General features: G+C 61.3%; 2 protein-coding genes across 3 annotated transcripts; both read right to left on the bottom strand.

Annotated features, from left to right (window-relative positions):
* Nucleotides 1-5,509: 5,509 nt before the first annotated feature.
* Nucleotides 5,510-12,807, bottom strand: TPGS1 (tubulin polyglutamylase complex subunit 1). Its single transcript, XM_045491101.1, has 2 exons — nt 12,399-12,807; nt 5,510-6,331 (listed from the first exon to the last, which is right to left on the bottom strand). The coding sequence occupies exons 1-2, from the start codon at nt 12,734-12,736 to the stop codon at nt 5,794-5,796; spliced, it is 876 nt and encodes a 291-aa protein (XP_045347057.1). The 5' UTR covers nt 12,737-12,807; the 3' UTR covers nt 5,510-5,793.
* Nucleotides 12,808-13,894: 1,087 nt separating this feature from the next.
* MADCAM1 (mucosal vascular addressin cell adhesion molecule 1) lies at nt 13,895-19,068 on the bottom strand. 2 transcript variants are annotated; one of them, XM_045491100.1, is made up of 5 exons: nt 18,787-19,068; nt 18,329-18,601; nt 17,120-17,308; nt 14,921-15,295; nt 13,895-14,260 (listed from the first exon to the last, which is right to left on the bottom strand). In XM_045491100.1, exons 1-5 carry the CDS (start codon nt 18,845-18,847, stop codon nt 14,151-14,153), a joined length of 1,008 nt encoding a protein of 335 aa, XP_045347056.1. In that variant the 5' UTR covers nt 18,848-19,068; the 3' UTR covers nt 13,895-14,150. The 2 variants fall into 2 exon arrangements, with proteins under 2 accessions (XP_045347056.1, XP_045347055.1); XM_045491099.1 differs by having other exon boundaries at nt 16,985-17,308; nt 18,787-19,067.
* Between the last annotated feature and the right edge of the window lie 945 nt (nt 19,069-20,013).

Here is a 20,013-nt window from a genome sequence, read left to right as displayed (position 1 = left end):
TTGGGCTGCGTCGTCCCGGCACGGGCCGCTGAGCTTTTGGGGTCTTTTTTATGACGTCCCAGCACGGGGTGGGGCCGGGGGCGGGCCGGGGCGGGGTCCTTTGGCCCGGGAAGGGAGGACGGAGGCGGATTCCCTTCTCCCGCGGTTCTGAGCGAGCGGAAAGGGCGGCTCGGCAGGCAGTGGGTAGGCGGGAGGGTGGGGTGAGGCAGTGTCTGGGGTCCGCAGACCCGGTCCTCGTTGGGCGGTGCCTCAGTTTCTCGAGGCAGAGGTGAGGAGTGACCTCCCTGCTCAATTCGGTCCGACGAACTGGAATCCAGAGATGGGCAAGACACTGCTCCCCAGGGAAGCTGGGGAGATCAGTGCACCTCCGCTTTCGGGTTTCATTCGGCAGTGTTGATTCAGCACCCATCCTGGCCGAACCCCCCGCCTGAGTCCCACCCTCGCCTGAGCCCTGCTTGTGCCCGAATCGTAGACTGACCTTCCACCCCAGCTTGTCCTTCCGACTGTGGCTGAGCTCAGATCTGGCTGGTCCGAGGCCTAGACACACAACCCTTGCTGGGACACTTGGGCATGAGAGTCAGACGTGGTGCCCAGGCCAACATCCTGCACAACCTCAGGGTGACCGCTCCCCATGAGAGCGGGCGTTGGGCCAGTGGCCCCTGCTGTGGTCCCGCCCTGGGATGTGCCTGTAGCCTTGTTGGCAGGTGTCAGGGGCAGCCAATAGCTGCAACACCTTGGGCTCGGCCCTCCTCCAGGTGTCCCGGCTGAGGACAGGCAGGTGTAAACCTGTCTGGGGCAAGGTGAGCAACATCTCTACGGGGGAGAGAGTCAGGGTACTCTGAGAAGGAACCCCGGGCAGAGCTGAGCTTCAGATGGCTGACCCAAGCCTGGGGCTTTGACTGTCTCATCCATAAAGGGGGCTCTGGGCTTCGAGTCTCAGAACCTCTGCCCTCCTTGGAGGCGCGTGGAGTGGGCCCCTCAGCTGTAAAAGGGCTGTGTACCCTGTGCCAAGTGCACTCTGACGCTCATTCTCTGCCTGTAGCAGCAGTGTCGGCGTTGGCGTGTGGTGGCTTATGGATACACGGTCGTGAGAGCCAATCGTGATTCTTCCGGAGAGGCTTCCCAGGATCTCCCTATGTAATCCCCACAGCCCCGCAGAGTGTTGGGTGGGCGGGGTGGCCTTGGAGAGGTGAAGGGAGGGTACCAAGTTTATGGCCGCTCCAGCAGTTGCCACATGGGGCCTCGTCCCCCAGGAAAGCCTGCTCCTTGGGCTCCGAAGTATCCTGGAGTGCTGGTCATCTGGGGTGTCCGCAGCACCTCGATTTTCCCTTAGGGGCTTCTCATTCTTAGTCTGTAAGGTTCAAATTGGACTGACCCCCCAAACCCTGGCTGCAGGGACGGGTCCCCCAACCAGAGCGTCCCAAGCCCCTGGCTGCACTGGTTGGTTCAGGAACGGCCTGTGGCTAACCATCTAATGAGATGCAGCTCTGGGACTTTTTCTGAGAACACTGGGCTGGGGTGACTGAGTGGGGACCTGGCCTGAGGTTAGGGGACCGTCTTATCACCACAAGCCCTACGAACAAAGGTGGCACTCGGGCATCCTGATGACCCTGTGCGTGCTCCCGGATGTAGCCATGCTGACCTCTGAATGCTCCAGAGGTGCAAGCTGACAAATTACTTTCGTTCTTAGGAAGCCAGTTTGATGTGGGCCTCCCATCACGTGCCACAGGAGCGCCCTGCATCCAAACCGAAGTTCTGCTCTGACCTTGGAAATGGCCCTGGGATGCTAAGCCAGGTCTCAGTTTCTCTCTCTGTAAAATGAGTTACATGAGATAATATTTGGAAAACTCTTAGCATGGGCGTTGAAGATGTTATGGAGAGGTATACAATGGCATTTTGCTGCAATCATGCCGGTTGAGAAGGAAGACGTGATCTCAGGAGGCAGGGACTGCAGGAGTGGAATAAAAGGACGGACAGGAGAGAATGTGGCCCCTCAAGCGTAGAGGGAAATGGAGTCCTAAGACAGAGGCTTCAAGGCCAGTGTGCTCTGGATGCAATAGAACTGGCTTCGAGGTCAGCCCTGCCTTTTCCTGGTTGTGCCATGGGGCCGGTCACTTACCGTGGGAGAGAATAATGCCCCCCTCACCTCCCATGGCTGTCCACATCCTAGTCCCAGAGCCTGTGACTATACCACCTCACAGGACAAAAGGGACTTTGCAGATGAGATTGAGAATCCTGAGATGGGAAGACAGCACCTGGCTGGAGCCTGCAACTCGATCTCAGGGTCATGAGTTGGGGTCCGTTGGGCGTAAAGCTTACGTTAAAAAGAAGAAGAATCTTGAGATGGGAGATTATTTTGGGTAATCACGGTGCTTGGGCCCTGTGTAATCTACCCCGTTCATAAAGGACCAAAGTCAGACAGATGGGCAGACCCCGTGCTTCTGGCTCTGAGGATGAGGAGGGGCCATGGGCCAAGGACGGCACCTCCGGAAGCCGGAAAAACCGAGGAGATGGGGCCCCCGGGGGCCCCCGGGGGAGCCAGCCCTGCCTACACCTGGGAGTTAGGACCTGGAGCTGTGAGCCCAGGACTGTGAGAACCAGTGTGTGTAACTTTAAGCCACGGAATTCACGGTGATTTGTAACAACAGTCGTGGGAGTTGAATACACTTAGCTCTGTAAGCTTCGGATTCTTCCGCTGGAAAATTGATTGATTCATGACTTCCATGCACAGATCTAGGCCCTGGGGCTACAGAGAACAGGACTAGCAAAGCCACCCACCTTTGGAGAGGTAGGGAGAGAGGCCATAAACAAATCGGTAAATAAATAACGACTTTTGGTAGCAATAATTGCCAAGAAGAAAAATACAGTATGGTGAGGCATTAGCAACAGGAGTGGTTGGAGGGTTGGTTTGGAGAGTGGTCAGGGGAGGTGTCCCTCAGGACGTGGCATCTGAGCAGAGACCAGAATGAAGGGAGGAAGTGAGCCATGTGGGTCTGGAGTAACAGTGTGACAGAGACGGGCTAGCACATACAAAGGCCCTGAGGTGGGGACAAGTTGCTCCAGCTAGAGACTGGTGTGCCTGAGACAGAGTGAGGGGACAGAGGCAAGACAAGGAGCTGGGGAGTCTCCTGAGTCAGCTTTCTCGAGTGCTGACTTTGCCCACAGGACTTGTGGTGGTGTAATGGCTCCAGAACTCAGGCCAGGTCCTCCCAGCTCAACTGTGTCACAAACAATCCCAGGGCTGCATCTCATTGGCCATCCAGGAGTCACCTGCTGTTCCAGAAAAGGGCCAGCTGAGGGGGAGGAGGCATCCAGCCACTCCCCCAGACCCGGGTGGACAGGGGGCTTCCACAGAGGCCACAAACTCCAGGGGAGCCCCAGGTTTGGGAGGTCAGCTAGAGGCTCAGTCCCAGATACAGCAGGCCTAGGGTGTCCTTGGGATGTCTCCAGAAGTCCTAGGTATGTGGTTGGTTCTCGAAGGCTGGAGCAGAGCAAGGCAAGGGGTCCAAGCCATGACTTCGAGAACCCTGGCGTCCGGGTGGCAATAGATGCCTCAGGCCGGTGAGATTCTAAGTGAGGAGGATGTGTGAGGAGAGGCCCTGGACAGAGCTGGGGGGGCCACGTCCCCCGACCCCCAAAGCTGAGATAAGAGGAGGAGGCCGCTATGGGGCGGGGCAGGAGCATTTAGAGAGTGGGCAAGGGGGTGTTTCCAGAAGGGGGAGGTTTGTAGTGTCCCATGGGCCACACTGCCATGAGGTTGAGGCCAGGTGCGAACGTTGTGTCAGCTTCCCTGGACTCTGGCGGCTGGCAGAGATCAAGCCGGGGTCGTAACGAATGGGACTTCCGGACCTAAGATCACGCAGGATGGTGACCCAGGGAGGCAGCGGGCGAGGCTGGATGGGGCAGGGCAATTGTCCTGGCTGGACTTGGCCTCACTCTATTCTGGGGGGCTCTGGAACATGAGCTGCCCCCAAATTAGCTCCACCTGAGGCAAAGGGGCTGGCTCTTATACCCTCTGGTCATCACTCCCTAGCAATGCCTGCCCCAGAAGGAGGGGAGCTTCCTGGGCAGCGTGGCTCCCCTGCAGAGGGGCAGCAGGGCGGGGGCAGCAGGGCGGGGTGACCCGGTACACAGCGCCCACCTCAGCTTCTGAGGTCATGAAGGAGTGACCGCAGAGCTGACCGTTGAGGCCCCCACCTGCCCGGGCTCCGGGACAGGTATGCACCTAATGCAGATGGCCCACCTGTCTACGAGCCGAGTGTGGGCAGGGGCCTCACCCACGATTTGTCCCTGCTGCTGCCCGGCCCCGTGGCGGCTGGGTTGCAAACTTCTGGAGCAATCCCTGTGTGTGGGCGCAGGACAGAGTAGAAGCGTTCCAGCCAACAATATTCAGCGGCTTGCTTTTCCTTAACCTTCCAGTTGCCCGTTGCTGCGTGATAAATGACCCTAAAGCTTCATGGCAAACACGGTGATCTGTCTCGCTCGCGAATCTGCGCGGTCGGTGCTGCCAGTCGCCTGCTGTCCCACACTCGCGGCTGCTGAGTGAACCGGTGAGCCCGGGGCAGGGGGCACGGGACCTGCCACCTTTTGTGACCTAGCCGTGGAGATCCTGTAGTGTTACAAAAGCCACCCAAATTCAGTGAAAGGGAATGCGGATTTCACCTCTTGATCTGCCTTTCGAGGGAGGGGCGGGGACGTTCTGGAAGCGTGTGGGGACAGAAACGTTGCTGCGGCCGGTTTTGCAAAACACATAGTCGGTGGCCACAACTCACAGTTCGCTGACCACCTGGCCTGTGCAGGGGGGAGGGATGGGGAGACAAGGTGGTCCTTGCCATCGGTAGCCTGAAAAATGGTTTAAGCTCTGCTCCCACGGGGTCTCCTTCAATCAGAAAAGGGGCCGAGTCCTGGGTCCCATTTACCAGAGTTGGAGGCTGAGGCCACGACAGTGAGGTCACCGGCCGGCCACCATTCTGGGCTGGGAATGTGATTCCTTCCTCCTGCTCCCGGAGGGGTTCCTCTTGCAAGCAACCATCCCCTTGGAGGGGAGAGGGGTGCCCGGCGGGTGCTTGGTGAAGTGACAGGACGGACTTCGCAGGTGTGTGTGGGTCCCGGGTGGACTGACGGCAGGTGGCAGAGGTGGTGGAGGGTGTGGGCTCTGGAGTACGCCCCTCGCGGGTAGGGTGACCCTTCACTCCTCTGGGCCTCGACTTCCCCATCTGCCAAAATCGGGGTAGTGATTTGCCTTCCTCGGAGGCACGTGAGACCTTGCAGGGCTCACACGTGTCCGTCGTTTCCATCATCACGGTCACGATTACCTGCCCAGCCGGACTCTTGCTTCGACAGCTGGGGAACCCGTGGCCAGGAACTGGCTGGGTGGGGCCCTTGTGGACCGCAGGGCCTCCCGGGTCTCAGGGTTGGGAGTCCAGGGCGCCTCGCCGAGCAGCGGAGGCAGGAGCAGAGAAGCATTTCAGCGGACACGGAGGGGAGGGAGGGGGGCACACACACCGGGTCGGCCTCGAGCACAGACTTTATTACCGCCGAGGACAGGGGCCTTTGTGGGGGTGGGGGGACGGGGTGCCCGCTCCCTGGGACCCTCGGCCTCCCCTCCGAAGGGGCTGGGGCACGATTCCAGCTTGGAAGGCGGGCGTGGGGAGGGCTCCCCGCACCCCCCGCTGCATGCAGGGACACTCCGGTTCCGGCCTCAGACCTGCACTCCGCCGGGGAGCAGGTGGCTACCACCTCGTGGTGCCTCCAGCCGCCCGGGGGGAGGAGGCAGGGAAGGCGTGTGGGCGCTCAGCCCACCGGCTTGACCTTGGCTATGAAGAGGGCGGCAGCCTTCTCCAGGAACTCCTCCCGGGTCATGGGGGAGCTGGGCCGCCGAGCCACCAGGGCGCGGTCCATGGCCCGCGCCAGGCTGTCGGGGCCCAGGCGCGAGCCAGCCTCCAGGAAGCAGGCAGGCACAGCAGCCCCGTCGCTGGCCTGCAGGGCCCCCTCCAGGGTGTCCAGCACGGCCTGGCCCACGCGGCGGTCGGCCACAGCCAGCGTGGGGTCCTCCAGCAGCTGGTAGAGGGCGCCGGCCCGCGCCACAAACTCCAGCAGCACGAAGCAGGTGAGCATCCCGGCGCGGAAGACGTCCAGCGGCACGGCCTCATGGTCCCGGCACTGGATCTTGTGCAGCAGCGGTGCGACGACCTCCTCGGGGGCTTCCCCGTCCCGGCAGATGCGCTTGAGCAGCTCGCTGTAGGTGCGCCCGTCCAGCCCCGGCTTCTTCTTGCGCCCACTGGCACTCAGGCACTCGTAGGCCACGCCGACGTTGTTGTTGAAGGCCGTCCTGCGGGAGGATAGGCGTGTTGGGCCAGCTGAGCAGAGTCCAGCACAGCCCTGGGACCCCTCCCCTGTCCCCATCTATCTTCCTCCAACAAACCAGGCCTGGGGGAGCCCCAGGGCCTTCGCACGGACTATGTGCTTTGCCTGGAGTGCCCTTCCCCCACAGGTCCTCCAGCTCCTGAGTTTTTACTGAGACGTCACCTTTCCTGTGGGGACCTCCCCTGCCTCCTGTATTTTTCTTCATGGCAGTTACCACCATCCGACTTAGTGTAAGATGTCCTTTCGGAATGTCGGCCCAGGAACCCTAGTGCCTAGAGCACTGCTTGGCATATGGCAGGTGCTCTAGAAATGTCTGCTAAGTCAACCAACGGGCACTGCCCCACAGGGACCGCCCGACAATCACATTTACGCTTACGGGGTGGTCGCTCTTGGCCAAAAGCTGAGCCCAGCGTTTAATACGGATTAGCTTATTTCATTCTGTCACAGTCCCACGGGCCAAAAGTAGGCAAACTACACCAGGGGGTCAAGTCTGCCCCAGCACCCCCCCCCCCCCGTCTATTTTGTAAATAAAGCTTTATTGGCACAAGGCCTCGTGCATCCATTGACATGTTGCTTGTGGTCGCTGCAAAGGCAGAGCTGAATGGCTACAACAGCGACTGGGGCACAAAACCTCCGGCACAGGAGGGGGCTGACCCTGCTGTGAGCTGTCGGCGCGAGGTGGGCATGGCTCAGGTTCCACCGCACGGCCTGGCCGTGCAGGGGGCTTCACGAGCTGATCGGGGAGCACGGCGGTTACGTGCGGGTTGCAGGGTGAGCCTGGGTGGCTGGTTCGCCCCGTGTCTCACTCCCTCACTGGACTGGCAGCCTAGGGCCTGGCCGGTGGCCCAGCGCTACCGGGGCTGGTGGCCCGTTAGCATTTCCACCGCGACCAATAGGTATTGAGGCTCGGTGCAGGCTCACGGTCAGGCCAAGGATCCCAGAGAGGAGGGGGCCGGGCGAGTGAGAGGCTTACACTCCTCCTCTGTCCGCTCCGCCCCAGGTGAGGGAAGGTACGCAGAGGCTCCACTCACCTCCCGTGTGACCTGGGCACGTCGTCTCACCTTTCTATGGGCCAGGGAGCAACGGACCCCAGCAAATGCTGGCCCGTAAGCAGCGGGTGCTTAGTGGAGGCTGGGCTGGCGCACGGCCGGTGCTCAGTACGTGCTGGTCAATACGTGACCACCACTGCGGTCATCACTGCTGCCGGTGTGGGGCTTGTGGGCGGATGTGCTGACCCAGCGAGCTCTGTGGATCGGAGCCCCACGACAGAGGAGGAAACCGAGGCCCAGAGGCTGCAGAAGTGTAGCCGGGGGGGGTCTCTCTGCCAGCTGGGACTCGCTTCTCCGTCGGTCGGGCTACAAACCCCTTTCTCTTCCCGCTCATTGGCCCCTCGCCATTGCTGGAGCCAGCGGTCGGTGAGACCGCCCCGGGGAGCGTTGGGGTGGCGTTAGTGCTCACTCCTTTACCACGACTGTCACCCACATGAGCCGATGCCTCAAACCAGCCCAGTGCAGGACTTGGGTTTTGTTTTTAAACATTTTTGAGAGAGAGAGAGAGAGAGAGAGAGAGAGAGAGAAAGAGAGAGAGAGAGGAAGCACGAAAGCAGGGGAGGCGCAGAAAGAGGGACACGGAATTGGAAGCAGGCTCCGCGATGTGAGCGCAGAACCCGACGTGGGGCTCTAACTCACGAAACGGGAGATCACGACGTGAGCTGAAATGAGCCGCAATCGAGAGTTGGCCACTTACCCGACCGAGCCCCACAGGGGCCCCTGCAGGAGCCCGAAACATTAACTCCTTCCACCGGGAGGAGGAAAGAACGTGGGGAGGTCCGCTGTGAACAGACTCGGCCGTCACTGGCGCCCCAGCAGCTACGTGTCGCTGCGTAACAAACTGCCCTGAGCCCAGCGGCCTGAAATGGCAGCAAGCGTTCATGGCCTGTTTCTGCGGGTCGGGGACTCGGCAGTGGCTCAGGGCCTCTCGCGAGGCTGCCGTCAGGGTCCCCTGAAGGCTCACACGCCGGCACCCTGGCGCCCAGGCCCGTGGCGTCTCCAGAGCCACCGTGCGCCCTCCCCACGTGGCAGCCACCCCATCTGACATGCGGGCGCTCTGAAGGCCCGCCACGCCCCTCAAGTGAGAGGAGCCACAGGGACGTGGCTCCACCACCGACAGGTCCTCTCTCGAGCCAGCTTTGGGAGTGACTGTGGTGTCCCCACGGTCCGCTCCCCGCTGCCGTACTTGGGGAAACCAAGCAAGAGTCCGTGAGCACAGCCCCTCGAGGCCACGGCCTCGTGGTGTGAGAAGCAGTCCTTCGTGTCAGGGCTCTTTGTTACTGCCGCGTGACACGGCTTGTCTCGACCGACACCGACGTGGCCCAAGACTCATCTTTTCCAGCCACCGATCCTCTTGAGCACATTCGCTCCTCCCTAGAGATGGAGACAGCCTGGCGCGAGAAACCCCAGGAGCCAGCTGGGTCCCCTGTTCACTGAGCTCCTGAGCCCCCCACCCTGCGGGTCTGGACCAGGAGGGTCCTAATGCCTGTGTTGCAGGACAGAGGGATGGAATTCATGCCAAGGACTTAAAACAGCGCCCCACACGTGGGAGGGCCTCCTGCGCTCTGAGCCGCGTCCAGGGCCGCGGTCCAGTGGGCTGTCCGGATGCCGTCCGCCTCGCGGGGCAGGGAGACACACAAAGAGGTACTCACAGTCCCAGGCAGGGTGCCGCGGAAGGAGACACCCGGCCTCCAGGGCACTGGCCTCAAGTCAGCCCCTCACCCACACCGCACGCGGGGCCACCTGGCTCTGGCCCCGTCACGCTAAAGAGCGCGAGCGTTTGTTTTAAAGATACGTAGGGGCGCCTGGGTGGCGCAGTCGGTGAAGCGTCCGACTTCAGCCAGGTCACCATCTCGCGGTCCGTGAGTTCGAGCCCCGCGTCGGGCTCTGTGCTGACAGCTCAGAGCCTGGAGCCTGTTTCAGATTCTGTGTCTCCCTCTCTCTCTACTCCTCCCCCGTTCATGCTCTGTCTTTCTCTGTCCCAAAAAAAATAAATAAACGTTGAAAAAAAAAATTTAATAAAAAAAAAATAAATAAAAATAAATAAAAAAACATAAAGATACGTGTACGTGCATGTATCTCCAGAATGAGACGTGGAAACGTTTCGCTTTAGACCAGAGGTTCTCAATGGGGGTGAGATCTGGGGACACTTGTGGTTGTTACCACCGGGTGGGTGGAGGCCAGAGGTGCTACTCGGCCCCCGGCAGGGCCTGGGATGGCCCCACTCAGAGTGAGCTAAGGAACCGGGCTTGGTGGTGCCTTCTGAGCGTTTTCCCGGGTCACGGGGGCGCGAGGTGGCGCTCTTTCTGTGGTGGTACAGTGGCTCAGAGGCCCCGGGGGGCCACAACACCCAGCTCGGGCTCCGGCTCTGCCCCTCAGTGGCCACACGGCCCTCAGCAGGTCTCATAAAGCTTGTTTTGTGCTCTTGGGGACTTGGGGCTGGCAGGGGGGTGGCCGACTGCACACCACTGCCACCGTCACCAATCCTGGGGGGCCAGCGCTTCTGATTTTGCAAGACGTAGGACAAGGGGAGTTTGGATGACTTCTTCCCAAACCTTTCATGCCGATGACAGCCCCAACCTGGCCCAGTCAGCCCCTCCGCATCAGGGCGAAGCTGCCCGGCTTCAGCGGGCGCCCCTGGTTTCCGCCCGGGGACTTGCCTGGCCTGGCTTCTGCCTTTGGCCCGTCAGGCAAGGTTCAGGGCTCCTGACTGCACTGTCTTCTGAGTTGGCCACTGGCTCCATCTCTGGGGGGCCCAGGTGAGCCCCGATGCCAGCGGCAGACATGCCCTTGTTCACTGCACCCTCCGTTCCAAACCGCCTCCAGCCGTTCCAAACCGCCTGCCGTTCCAAACCGCCTCCAGCCAACGGCTCCCATGCCCCCGCACTACAGTAAACAGAGCCCCCCCAAACTGCACGTCCATCCAGAACCTGTGACTGGCCTTATTTGGAAATACAGTCTTTGCTGAGGGAACGAGTTCAGGAGGTGGAGATGAGATGAGGTGGCCCTACATCAAATGTCCTCAGACGAGAAACAAGAGGACAGACACAGAAGGAGGGAGGCTTACCCCGGAGGGAGGAGGGCCGCCTGGGGACCCCCGAGCTCGGGAGGCAGGAAGGACCCTCTCCCCTGGAGCCTCCAGAGGGAGCACGGCCCCGGGACACTGACACCTTGATCTCGGACTCTCAGCCTCCAGAACTGTGAGAGAATAAGTTTCTGTGTGCATTTCTCTTTTTTTTAAGATTTTATTTTTAAGTAATCTCTTACACCCAACGTGGGGCTCGAACTTACAACTCTGAGATCAAGAGTCGTGTGCTCTACCTACTGAGCCAGCCGGGTGCCCCAGATACCTGTTGTCTTAAGCCACCAAGTTTGTGGTAATTTGTCACAGCAGCCACCGGAAAGGCATAGGGCCCTCCTGGCCTGAAATCCAACAGACGCTTTGCAGCCCTCGTCTACGGGCCGCTGGACGGACACGGGACTGCCCCCAGTCCACAAAGTGCCTCCGTGTGAATTAGGAAACAGCTCTGCAAAAAGCCATTTTTATAAATCTCCTCATTTGTGACTGCCTGTAGGTGAGTGCTTCCTGCAGTGCTTGACCTGCGTCACCGTACATGGTGGCCCTCTTTTCTCTGCTGGTTCCCGCCTTCATGTCCGGTTGGCCTGATCGTGCTTTTTTGCGGGCTCTCTGAGGCTGGGGCTCCTCAGGGTTGGGTCCTGAGCTCTTCTTGGTTCTCCTGAAGCCTTCACACCCCTCCCAGCTGACGACCTCCTGTCCCAGTCGCAGACCTACCTGTCTACTCTCCAGCTGCAAGGTTCTCCCAGAGCCTGACTTAGAGTCCTGGAGCAACACTGCACGCTTTCCCCAAACCAATGACCTCCCATCTCAGTGGATGGCCCCAGGGGCTACCTGGGACTCCCTTCCCACCCCAGCCCCTGCAGACCTTCAGACACACGCATGCTCTTCTCAGATGCCCACCCTCCACACCCCTTCCCACACCTGAGGCCTCTCCCCAGCTTCTCTGTGCTGTCCTATGGCCTGTACCCATGACTCTCTCGGGAGGCCGCCCAAAGGTGGGCACGTGCTTGAAACGTGCGGGGACCCCCTGGTGATCAGGCTGGAACACTCCCTTGCTTGGCTTCCGCTCCCTTCCTTGGTTCTTCTGGAAGCACTCCCTTCAACAATTACCTACCCACAGATGCTTGCCTCAGGCTCTGCTTCTAGGGGCCTCTCTCCAGGGGTCTCAACCAAGACCTAGCCATCCACACCCAGTCATGACCTGGTCTGGTGGACGGTGCAGGTCAGAAAGCTTCTCCTCAACCCCCCTGATGTGGACCGTTCATTCAATCCATGGTCCTCAACCACCTTCCTTGGGCTCAGAACGGTTGGGGGCGGGGCGGTGCTCCGGTGCGGTGGCCATGTCCAGCCCACCAGGCCTCGGCCACCAGAAGGCTAAGGAGCCTGTGGGTCCCACACTGCAGCTCTACAGCCTCCAGGCCAGCGCACCCGCCGGCTTCGTGCCTGCAGCACCTTTCCCTGTGCCTAAAGCAGGCCTCTTTCTGGACACCACTCCTGCCCCATGGGAGCTACCTCCTAGGGTAGGGGTCTTGGGTGACTCCACCGCCCAGCCCTGCAAATATCCATTTTCTGGCCTAACGGATGGGGATGCAACGACGCTAGTCACAACACATCTAGGAAAAAACCTAGCTTGTTAGGACCTGGCTCGGAGGTCTCGCTCCGTGACTTTGGGTGAAGTCCTCTCTGAGCTTTGTGATTTTTAAAAGTGGCGTGGGCTTCAAGGGGGAACTCAGCACCTGCAGAAAGGCATCACAACACACGAAGACGGCCAGAACTACAGGCGCCAGCCCCCCCACTCCCACCCCCCCGTCGGGAGGCTTGCGCACCGCAGTGCCCAGCACGCCCGCGGGCAGCGAGCTGGGGCTGCAGGTCCGCAGCGGCGCCGCCCCGGCCCCGCCCCGCACCTCTGGGAGTGGTGAGCCAGGCGAAGGTGCCACAGCGCGCGGCCCAGGCGCTGCTGCTGCAACAGGAGCTGGCCCGGGGGCTCCCCGGCGCCGCCGTTTGCAGGCGAGCGCAGGCCCATGTTCTCGAAGTAGTGCGCCAGGAAGGCGATCGGCTCCTCGGGCCGCGCCTCCAGCACCTTCAGCAGAGCCGCGCGCAGCATCTCCGTCACGCCGACCTGCCGCAGGAAGTCCTCCTCACTCTCGGTCGCTGCCGCTGCCCGGGACACCGCCGGCCGGCCGCTGTCGGGGAAACCGGCCGCCGGAGCCACGGCCGGCCGCCGCTTCTCCACTGCCGCCATCTTCGCTGAGGGCAGCGGGACCGGAAGCGCCGCCGTATTCCACAGTGCGCTGGCGCCTCGGGGCGGCCATCTTGGTTAAGGGCCGAGCCCGCCCGCATCCCGCTGGAAGATTCTGGCAAATAACTGGAGCAGGCCACTTCCCGCCCCCTTGGGTTTTAATTGACACTTTCCCTCCGGGTTCCTCTTCACGTGGGTTGGACAGCTTTCCAGGCTTCGGTCCGGAACCTGAATTTTACCAGACTCCAAAATGGCTCTTTAGGAAAGGACGTGGTTTCTGGCCTGAAGCCGGATTGTTTGCCATCTTGGTAGTGGGCGAGTCCTTCATTAGCATGGTCCCCTAGCAACCGGTTTCCTGGGTTATCAGCGATGCCGGGCGGAGCGTGCGGGCGATGGTTCCAACTCCAGGACGGAGCGCCGCCCCTGCCCTGTTTTCTGATTTTCCGCTGAGTCTGTGCTCAGCCTGGCCTTCAGCCTAGTCCAATCTCCGTCTGAGTTTCAGGCTCACCCGGTGGGGCGAGGTCTCCTCTCCCCCGCCAACCACCCACCAGGATGAATTGGGGGATCTGCTCTGAGCTCCCACAGCTCCCTGAATGAGTGGACCAACCAAGGCCCCCATTTCCCCGTCCCATGCTGTTCCCTTGCCTCACCACCAGAGGGCTCTCTCACACCACAGCCGCTGAAGCTCTGAACTCTCCGGTAGCGCCCCAGTGCCCGCAGGCGGAATCCTCAGCATCTACAGCCTTTCACCTGCTCATCTGATTTCCAGCTCTCCCCAACCCCACCCGACTGACTTAGCCCCCAAGCCACCCCAAGAGAGATAAAATTTCCTTTAACGAGCCACTTCTGTGTCTTTGCTCATACTCCTCCCCATCCCCCCCGCCCGCCCCCCCCAATACCTGTCCCCACTTGTTTTGAGGAATCCCAGTTATTCTCAAGTTTCAGTGTTCCCACATCCGGGAGAAGCCACAAACAGTTGTGTTCTCCCACCCGGGAAGAATCCACGCCACGCTCCCTGTTGCGCCCTTTCCCCCAGCCCTGGCCAAGTGGGGGCGGGGTGCCTGTCCATCCCCACCTCTCAGGGAGCCCCCCAGCGCAGAGGGTCGCTGGGGCTGGGTAGGAGATTCTGGCATCCCCGAAACACCACAGACACCACTGAGGTCAGACCACACGCCCTTTATTCCCTAGCTCTGGCCCATTGGGAGGTGGGGCCCCAGGGGTCCCACTGAGGGGAAACTCAGATGTTGGCCATCAGAGTTAGCAGGTCATGGTCGGCTCTCCACCGTGTAGATCCAGAACCCTGCAGATGTCCTCTGTTTGCAACTGAGTGGAAGGCAAGGAAGGCCATTTCAGGCCGGTCCTCCTCAATCCAGTCTGCGTGGGGCAGGGGCCCAGAGGGTCTGCTGGGGTTTGGTGGTCAGCCAGCAGGCCTGCAGCGTCTCCACAGGCGATGGGTGAGGAACGCCAGGAAGAGCAGCCCCAGCACCAAGCTGCCCGGCCACAGGGCTGCGGATGTCGTTGGGGGACCTAGAGAAGGAAGTGTCGGGAGCTCTGAACGCCTCTTGGCGGGTTTGGGGGAGAAGCTTAGTAGAATCTGCTAGGGGCCTCCACATTTGCTGGGTTCCCTGAAACTTTACAAAGGACTTCACGGTTTAGAATATCTTTTGAAATGTCCAAAAGCTGCTAGACTCTCCAAAGGTTTTGGAGTGAATCTTTTGAAAGGCACATAGGACCTTGTAGTTAGAAACGGGCTGTTCGGTGAGGTGACCGCCCCCCACGCCTGTGTTTGAAATACGGCATGTCTGAATGGGAAGTGAGGTCAGCGTAAAATCCACAGCACGTCTTGAGGACTTAGTTTGAAAAAAGGAGAAGAGAATGTAAGATGTCTCATTTATAGTTCTGAATGTGGCTACTAGAAAATTTGAAATGACCTAAGTGGCTGTATTCTATTCTATAGGCTGTTGTAGGCTATGAAGTTTAGAGTTTACAAAGTGCTGTGAAATCTACACAGTCCCTTAGATTTACAGTCCTCGCCCTGCCAGGTAAGCGTGATCTTACATTCGGGAAGCCCACTGGACAGTTTGGGCAATTGAAGCCGGGCGGGACCATTCCTTGTCTAAGGTCTTGATGCAAGGCTTTCCTCCCTCTGAGGCTCCCCCAGCCCCCTCCCTAGCCCCCAGAACTCACAGACTTCAGGGACCAGGTAGAGGCTGGCCATCTGTCCCCCCGGGTCCAGGCGACACTGAAACCAGCCTTCAGGGTTGCACCTGGCCCACAGCACGCTCAGCCGAGCCAGGGCCCCAGCCTCCTGCCTCTCGTAGGCTTCAAGACCCCCGGGGGCCTGGGTCCAGCTCGCTGACATACCGGGGCCACAGGCTGCCTCACAGAGTAGCTCCAGACCCCCTGGTGCTGGTGACCGGTGGATCTCAGGGCGACAGGGCGTGGTGGAGCTGTTCCCAGGCGGGGGCCCAGGACTCCTGGGGCTGTGGGTGGAGCTCAGCCCTGGGGTGGCCTTGGGGGAGGTCGTTACAGGGGGCTCCCGGGAGGTCAGCCTATGCAGGACTGGAAAACAGGGGGGTTGTTTTTTCTCCTGCCCCAGGCCCCTTCTCCTGCCTGCCTCTCCATTTAGACCACAGGGTTTGACCCTGGGGCCCCATCCTGGGCCACTTGGGCAAATCGAAGGGTATCCCCAGTGGGTAGGAGTGGGGCCAGGGCCTGTCTTGGTCCTCTCCCCACTCTGAGTAAGCATCTGAACCTCTGCACCTCAATTTCCTCAGCGGTAAAGGGGGTGAGAGCCACCCATCCTAGGGGTGCCATGGAGAGCAATCAGAGTGGGGGCTTGGTGAGTACTGGCTTTTATAAATTACAGGGCTAGTAGGTGGACAGAGGGGAGGTGCTCCCTGACAAAGCGAAGGGTGCCGGGGCTCTCTGCTCATCCTTTGTGCTGGAGATGGGAGGCTGAGCCCCAGGAGGGGTTTGTACATCTTACCAGAAAGTACCTTTCAGATCCAGCGGCCTCTCTGTGTGCTCTCCCACCACCCCTTCCCTGCACCCCACCCCTTCCAATCGACCCCACCCTCCCGGGGAGCTCCCTTGACCCACCCCCACCCCGATGACCCCAAGTGCAGTAACATGAGTTTCAGGGTGCCCTGCTGGAGAATGGATTTGTGCTTTTTTAAGGAGAGCCTGCCAGGGGCTTCATGATGTGGGCAGGGCCCCTCCCACATTAGACACGTTGTTAAGTTAATAACGTCTGATGCGAACTGAGCACCTGCTGTGTTCTTAGCCCCAAGCCAAATGTTTTCATTTGTTCATTCATTCAGCAAGTATTTACTGCGTACCTACCACGTGCCAGGCACCGTGATTTCGTCTGTCCTTCCGTCTACCCATCCACTCATTTGGAATGTATCTGTTGAGTACTTACTATGTGTTGGGCACTGTTTTAGCCACTGGGGACGTAGCCGTGAATAAAACATATTCCTATCTCAGCGAAGCCAACAGTAGGGGAGACAGACAATGGGGAAAAAATGAAGAGAAAATCCAGGATGCCAGATATTGATAAAACGTGTCAAAGAATATACAATAAGAGAAGTCACATGGCTCGCGTGTGTACACATACATGTGTAAGGGACAGTAACGGTGCTTTGACCCTTCAGACAGGTGTAAAGCCTCACTGGGAAGGCAACCCGAGGAAAGTGAGTGATGGAGCAATGGACAGAGCTGGGGGAAGAGCATTCCCAGTGGAGGCTGGAGCATGTGTAAAGGTCCTGAGGCAGGACTGCATCTGGCCTGTTGGAGGAGCAGCTGGGAGGCTCATGTGGCTGGAGCAGGGTGATGGAGGAAGAGGGAGGAGGTGACAGCAGGTCATTCAAGGCCCCGTGGATGAAGGAGGATTGGTTGTTTCTTTTTTTTTTTTTTTTTTTTTTTTTTACCCTGAGGGAGGTAGGAGCCCTGGAGGACTGTGGGCAAAGTAGGACAGGATCTCAGGGGGTCCGACACAGGGTAGGTGCTCAATAAATCTGTTGAATGACTGAATAGATGAGTAGGGAACGTCACTCTGGTGGCATTTGATAGCCCCACCTGCTGTGGGAATTGTGACCGGTCCACACGGGGACACAGCAGGTGAGGGATGGAGCCAGGATTCCAGAAGAGCCCCCCGGGCAGCACTCATCAAGGCACATAGGAGCTGGGTGACTTCACCTACTTCCTGGGGACACCGAGTGCAGGCCGTCCAGAACCCCGAAGACTCACCTGGGATGGGCTGGTGGTGGCTCAGCTCCAAGCCAGGCAGCTTCATGGTTGCCTGGCAGTGGAGGGTGGGTGGGGTGGGGGTCCCCAGGGGGGGCAACAGCCAGCGCTCTGTCACTCGGAACAGCAGGTCCTCACCTTGCTGGGGCTCCTCCTCCACATCCCGGCCCAGGGCCTGCACCCCCTCCAGTTCTCGGTCCCCCAGGAGCAGGGACAAGGAGAGGGCCTCGGGACTGACGGGCGTGACATTGTGGGCTGTGCAGGCTACCTCTCGGTCCTGCTTGGCCACCAGGGCTACTGGGGAGACAGTCAGCTGGGCTGGGAACGCTGCAGAATGGACAGAGGGTTGGGGCCAGGTGGGCTTAGCCCGTAGGTCAGCACTGGGCCCTGAGGAGGAGACTTGAGGGCAGGGCCAAGGGGTGAGTGGTGCACAGGGTGAGGGGAAGGCCCAGCGGCCACAGCTCGTGTGTCCAGAGTGCAAGATGCTGAAGAGGAGAGCAGAGCAGAAGGCGCAGGAGTCAGGAGGGGCGGGGTGGGGGGTGAGGAGGGCAGAGCAGAAGGGGCGGGAGTCAGGAGGGGCGGGGTGGGGGGTGAGGAGAGCAGAGCAGAAGGCACGGGAGTCAGGAGGGGCGGGGTGGGGGGTGAGGAGGGCAGAGCAGAAGGGGCGGGAGTCAGGAGGGGCGGGGTGGGGGGTGAGGAGGGCAGAGCAGAAGGGGCGGGAGTCAGGAGGGGCGGGGTGGGGGGTGAGGAGGGCAGAGCAGAAGGCGCGGGAGTCAGGAGGGGCGAGGTGGGCGGTGAGGAGGGCAGAGCAGAAGGGGCGGGAGTCAGGAGGGGCGGGGTGGGGGGTGAGGAGGGCAGAGCAGAAGGGGCGGGAGTCAGGAGGGGCGGGGTGGGGGGGTGAGGAGGGAAGAGCAGAAGGGGCGGGAGTCAGGAGGGGCGGGGTGGGGGGGTGAGGAGGGAAGAGCAGAAGGGGCGGGAGTCAGGAGGGGCGGGGTGGGGGGTGAGGAGAGCGGAGCAGAAGGCGCGGGAGTCAGGAGGGGCGGGGTGGGGGGTGAGGAGAGCGGAGCAGAAGGCGCGGGAGTCAGGAGGGGCGGGGTGGGGGGTGAGGAGAGCAGAGCAGAAGGGGCGGGAGTCAGGAGGGGCACTGGGCGGGGGTGAGGAGGGCGGGGAGTGGGTTGCTGAGTGACTCAGGCTGAGCTGGGGCAGTCTTTGATCGGGGTGGGGGGCGGGCTGGGCAATCTGGGAGGGCGCCCAGGAAAACGCGGTATCGGACCGAGGCAGGGCAGGGCTGCTGGGCCGCGGAAAGTGCGAGGGCGGCAGGGGGGGGGGGGGGGGTTGGGAGCTCACCGAACACCAGGAGCTGCACGGTCCGCTGGAAGGTCAGGTCCCCGCAGGAGCCCACGCACACGCGCGGGCCCGCCGCCGACAGGGAGGCGTTGTGCACGGTGAGGACGCTGCGGCCTGCGTCCGACCGCACGGCGCCCAGGCTGGTGTCCAGGCCGCGCCACTGCACCGAGGGCGCCCGGTGGCCGGCGCAGGCCAGCCGGCAGGTGAGCTGCCGCGACCCGCCCAAGGACACCGCCACCACCGGGTCTGGGGGCTCCACCTCCAGGGGCCCACCTGCGGGCAGACGGCGGCGCTCTCAGCCCTGACCCCACCCCCACCCCGGCGGCGGCGGACCCCCTTGTCCCCGCCTTAGGGTCTTCAGCGGCCTCCCCGCCGCCCTGCTCGAGTCCTCCCTGTGCCAGCACCCCCCCCCCCCGCCCCAAACTCGTTCCCCTAACGGGGTCCCTTCCCTTGCTGACCGAGGCCTCGATGGAGGAGCCCCAGGAAGAAGGGGAGTAGGAGGCCGAGGCTCTGGTCCATGCCGGTCCGGCTCTTTCCCCCGCCCAACAGGACTGGCTTAAATAGTGGTGACCCGGCTCCTTCCCGCCGCCCCCTCCTCCAGCGAGTCCCTGGGGGTTTCCCGAGGGGGTTTCCCGTCCTGACCCCCGACCCTGGAGGCGACGCGGGCGGCGCTGCGAGGCCGAGGCCCGGGGCCAGAGATGGGGGGCGGGGGGACCTCGCGGCCGAAGTCAGAACAGAGGGAGCGGGAAGGTAGGAGCGCACTCCAGTTTGGGAGACCGGAAGATTGGAGGCTGGAGGCCAGAGAGGGGTGGCAGTTGAGGTCAACCGAATGGAAATCAGAACCAGGCCGGGGGAGGCTGAGCGGGGGCGGGGGTGGAGCGGAGCCTCCTTACCTCCGGGAAGCGCAGAGATGGGCGGGTGGGAGGTGGCCTCCTGGCGGCCAGAGTCTCTGGGGTGGGCTCCTGGGGGGGCGGTTTCTGGGGTGGGGCCTCCTGAAAGAGGGGTCCTTCAGGGTGAGGATTTTGGGGTGGTGGGGGTCTCCTAGGGGTTGTGTTCTCTGAGACGGGAGGGCCTCCTGGGGGTGATGGAGCTGAGACAGGTACCGCGGCCGCCTCTGAGCTTGTCTGCCCTCAGGTAAGACAGCTCTGGCCCTTGGGAGTGTGGGACCTCCCTGCTGTGTTCCACACGGGTGCTGAGATCCACAGGGAGGCCTGGGAAGGGACTCTGGCCAGGCTCCCCACTCACGGCTGTCACCAGTGAGTCCTGAGAAATCCGTCCACGGTTTCCTCTTGCCTCTCAGCCTGGCCTCGCTTCTTTGTCCTTTGTGGCCATGCATCACCAGCACCCAGAGTGACACCTCTCTGCTCACGGTGACTCACACCGCGAGGCTGCCTGTGGCATAAAGGGAAGAATCCTCACTTGCCGGGAGCCTTGCAGGGTCGGGCAGCCTCAGGGCCTTGGCGTGGCTGTGCCCTCACCCTGTGCCATCTCTGCCCAAAGGTTGCCTCCCCAGAGTCTTTCCCAAGCAGCTTCAGTTTCCCCGGCAATGAGGGGTCGATGGGCCGCTAGCCCTGCGCCTGTGTCCTCTCGGTGTCTCAATTGCCAGAGGCAGCAACCGAGGCGCAAGAGCGGGGGCTGGTGGCACAGGGGGGAAACTGAGGCGTCTGTGTGAGCTGAGGCCTGTC

Source organism: Leopardus geoffroyi, chromosome A2, assembly GCF_018350155.1.
Source record: "Leopardus geoffroyi isolate Oge1 chromosome A2, O.geoffroyi_Oge1_pat1.0, whole genome shotgun sequence".
Classification (NCBI taxonomy): domain Eukaryota; kingdom Metazoa; phylum Chordata; class Mammalia; order Carnivora; family Felidae; genus Leopardus; species Leopardus geoffroyi.
The sequence above is the reverse complement of the archived record's forward strand: the minus strand, read 5'-3'. Positions and strand labels throughout refer to the sequence as shown.